Source organism: Glycine max, chromosome 19 (genome assembly GCF_000004515.6).
Source record: "Glycine max cultivar Williams 82 chromosome 19, Glycine_max_v4.0, whole genome shotgun sequence".
NCBI classification, from domain to species: domain Eukaryota; kingdom Viridiplantae; phylum Streptophyta; class Magnoliopsida; order Fabales; family Fabaceae; genus Glycine; species Glycine max.
Genome location: NC_038255.2, coordinates 36,627,381 through 36,630,652, shown reverse-complemented (window position 1 = coordinate 36,630,652; position 3,272 = coordinate 36,627,381). Strand labels below are relative to the sequence as shown.

Sequence of the window (3,272 nt, the reverse complement as noted above, 5' to 3'; positions counted from 1 at the left end):
ATATTTATTTTTATATTAATTTCTTTAAAAAATAGTGTCTTTCTTATACTCTAGTTCTGCCAATGCTACTAAACACGATACTGTATTCGTGTTCAATAAAAGAAAGAAAATATTATAAAAGTGAATTATATTTGCTGTATTTTAAAATATAAAAAATGAGAATATCCAAATATAATAGAAAAAGAAATATTAATTCTTGAAGTACAGTACCATGAAGTCAATAAATATATATGCATTTTTATAAAAACATAAATAATCTTTTAACCATATGCTGTCACGCACACTTAACTATTATATGGTACGACAAAGCAAAGTTGGACTTGGCAGGGTATTTTACACTTTGAAAAGTAACCAAAAAAGTTGGACTTGACAACTGAAGTTTGGAGCCAGTTCTTCAACTAGATATTTAGAAGAAGAACCAAGGAAGAAACGAAGGGGGCGGAAAAATAAATAGACAGAAACACAAAGATGACACGTATTCATTGCTCACCCTATTGATGTAATTCATGTTTTTATTAATTATTTAATTGATGGTTTTCTTAGTACATACTCATAGGTTGAGGTTCAATAATGCATGTCATGGTACAAAGCATGTGAATAGAAACGCCAGCATGTTGATAAAGATAAATGTGACTATTGAACATACTGAAATGGCAAATCGTACCATTCCAAATCCAAAAGAAAATTCGTAGCTAGCTAACCTTTCCAGGAAAAGAATGAAAAATATCAACACAACAATCAAGTACAATACCTTATCTACAAAAGTATATTATAAAGCTAACCTCCAAACCCCAACATGTACAAATTAACATTTTTTGTACACAAATTGTTTCTAATTTGTCATAGAAACTTGGATATTTTGTTTTAATTGTTTCTTGACCCTCGAATGATGGAATCTTTCTTTATAATAAATCACTAATTACTAATCCTTTTCTATATACTAAATCACTAATTACTAATCCTTATCTAATGATCAAATTGATTGCATTCTTTGGTGGGCTCAGCTTCTGAATATTTTACTTTTCATTAATTTTCCTATTTCATTTTTTTTTGTCCGACTTAACCTTTTGATATTTTTGGATTATCCTTGAAATTGAAGATGAGGACCAAGCATTAACCGTTGATTCAGCAAAGACTGCTTCATGAGGTAGTTCCATTGTGGGTTCTCGTATTGGTTGTTGATGTTAGTAGGGAAGTTGCAAGAGGAACTAAGGTATTTCTTTGATGGGTACAAGGTTTCCTCATCCATGTTTGAAACTTGGCGCTTTGGCCTCATCATGTTTTCCATGTTGGAGACTGAAGGGTTCAATTGGGGGTTGTTCTTCTGAAACATGTAACCATTGCTGTTGTCGATTGGAGATGGTTGCTGATCCAAATTCCCAGTGTTGAAGCCTGTACTTGATCCAACCCCTGGTGGGTGGGTGGTATGATTTTCAGATAAGAAACTGCTTAGGATAGAGTAGTCCATGGCATCCAACAAGTTGGAGAAGGACACAGATTTCTGAGATATCAATGTGTTTTGAGGTGGAGGTGTTGGAGATTTTGAGATTGGCAAAAGGGTCTCTTTGAATACGTGCTCCTCTGCTTGATCTACATCACCTACCCCTATTGATGCCTCTGTTGAAGTTAGAGGATGTTTGGATTTCTTGTAAATCCGGCACAGAACCCAGTCATCCAACTGCAATAGACCAATAATTAATGTAGATCAGCCATAAGCAATCAGCATGTGTTATTGTTAATAAGGTTTTGAAGAAGGATCTATAATATGATAAATTATTACATGATCTGATCAATCTCAATATGACACCTTATTAGCTCTTTTTGTGTAAATTGAAAAATACGGTTATGCATCACTTGGAAATTGATTAGGATCATATAGTAGAATATAATAATTTCTCCTACATTAGATTCGTCAATATCAAGAATTCCGATGAAAATATAATCTAATATGACCGCAATTTAAAACCTTGGTTGTTAGTTGGGATCGACATGGGACACTTACTCTCATGGAGGAGTCTTTGAGCTTAATGGGTTTGTTGTTGTCTACAAGGCGATATTCATGCATGATCCAATTGGTCTTCACACCCTTTGGGGGTCTTCCTTTGTAGAACACCAAAGCCTTCTTCACACCAACGCTCTCTTGTGCTCCTCCTTGCAATGATGTCACTATGGTCTTATCAGTGCCAGTGGCCTTCCAATAACCTGAAGCAGCTGCCCTGTTTGGCCTTGCACCATTAGGGTACTTTCGGTCTCTAGGACTAAAAAAATACCATTCTTTCTCCCCAAAGGTTGCCTTAGCTGATAGAGAAACCACAAAAACAAATCATTAGTAAAGCTTCCACATCAAACATTAATAAATGGACTTGAATGACACACATCACTAACTCTAGTCCCTAACTTAACATGATATTTTTATCTTGAGTAATAGAGTTTATACTATTTCATTTTATCACATTATGTCAATTATCAATTATTACATATATTTCTCTGGGATTATAAGATTGATTTAATGATAAAGAGAAAAGAGAAAATATGATTTGAATATTTTACTAACAAAAAAACTAACATATTAACTAAGAATATGTATCGATCAAAAATAAAAATAAAAGCATACATTTCTCTCTTTCTAGGTGTAGATTCGTACATGGGTGTCCATGCATCATTTATTGAATATCTTTGTAACAAAGTATCAAAATCAAAGGAACTAGAAGAGATACAAACCTGGTAAGTCCCATGGATCTAACTTGTAGATATCAACCTCTGCAATGATGGAAACGGGCAAGGGTATGGATGCTACCTTTTTACTAAGGTAGTGAAGAATGAGCTCCTCATCGGTTGGGTGGAACCTAAAACCGGGTGGCAAATTGGATTCTGGGTTTCCCATTATTTGCCTAATTAATAATTAATTTGGCTAGCTAGCTAAATGATGTTTAGGGGGTTAATTTGATGAGGATGAAAAAAAAAATGAAGACACTAAACAAAGTGCCCAATTGGTACTACTTGAAAGCATAGAACAAGAGGGAAAGAAAGAGAGGTTGAAATTTTTGGGGTGTAGAGATGGGAAGGGGTTATATGGTTGTGGAATTTGTCGCCTTGTGGGAAAGGATTAGGTCGAGATGGGCATGGGGTATGAATGAGAAGAGATTAGAGATGAGTTCAAAATTTTCCCAAGTGGGGTCCATGTAAAGTGAGAGAAGCAATATGGAACTAGTGATGGCTAGCCACATCTACGGAAGAAAAGAAGAAAAAAAAGAGAGACCCAATTGGCATTG

At 34.7% G+C, this 3,272-nt stretch overlaps 1 protein-coding gene across 1 annotated transcript; it reads right to left on the bottom strand.

Moving 5' to 3' along the window:
* Positions 1 to 616: 616 nt before the first annotated feature.
* NAC11 (transcriptional factor NAC11) lies at positions 617 to 3,029 on the bottom strand. Its single transcript, NM_001249213.2, has 3 exons — positions 2,722 to 3,029; positions 2,003 to 2,298; positions 617 to 1,678 (listed from the first exon to the last, which is right to left on the bottom strand). The coding sequence occupies exons 1-3, from the start codon at positions 2,882 to 2,884 to the stop codon at positions 1,082 to 1,084; spliced, it is 1,056 nt and encodes a 351-aa protein (NP_001236142.1). The 5' UTR covers positions 2,885 to 3,029; the 3' UTR covers positions 617 to 1,081.
* Positions 3,030 to 3,272: the final 243 nt, after the last annotated feature.

Excerpts from the sequence above, each read along its gene's own strand:
- NAC11 (NM_001249213.2), bottom strand. The coding sequence starts at position 2,884 with ATGGGAAACCCAGAATCCAATTTGCCACCCGGTTTTAGGTTCCACCCA. Across the intron at positions 2,299-2,721 it reads AGATCCATGGGACTTACCAG|CTAAGGCAACCTTTGGGGAG; the intron begins GTTTGTATCTCT and ends TTTCTCTATCAG. Across the intron at positions 1,679-2,002 it reads TCAAAGACTCCTCCATGAGA|TTGGATGACTGGGTTCTGTG; the intron begins GTAAGTGTCCCA and ends GGTCTATTGCAG.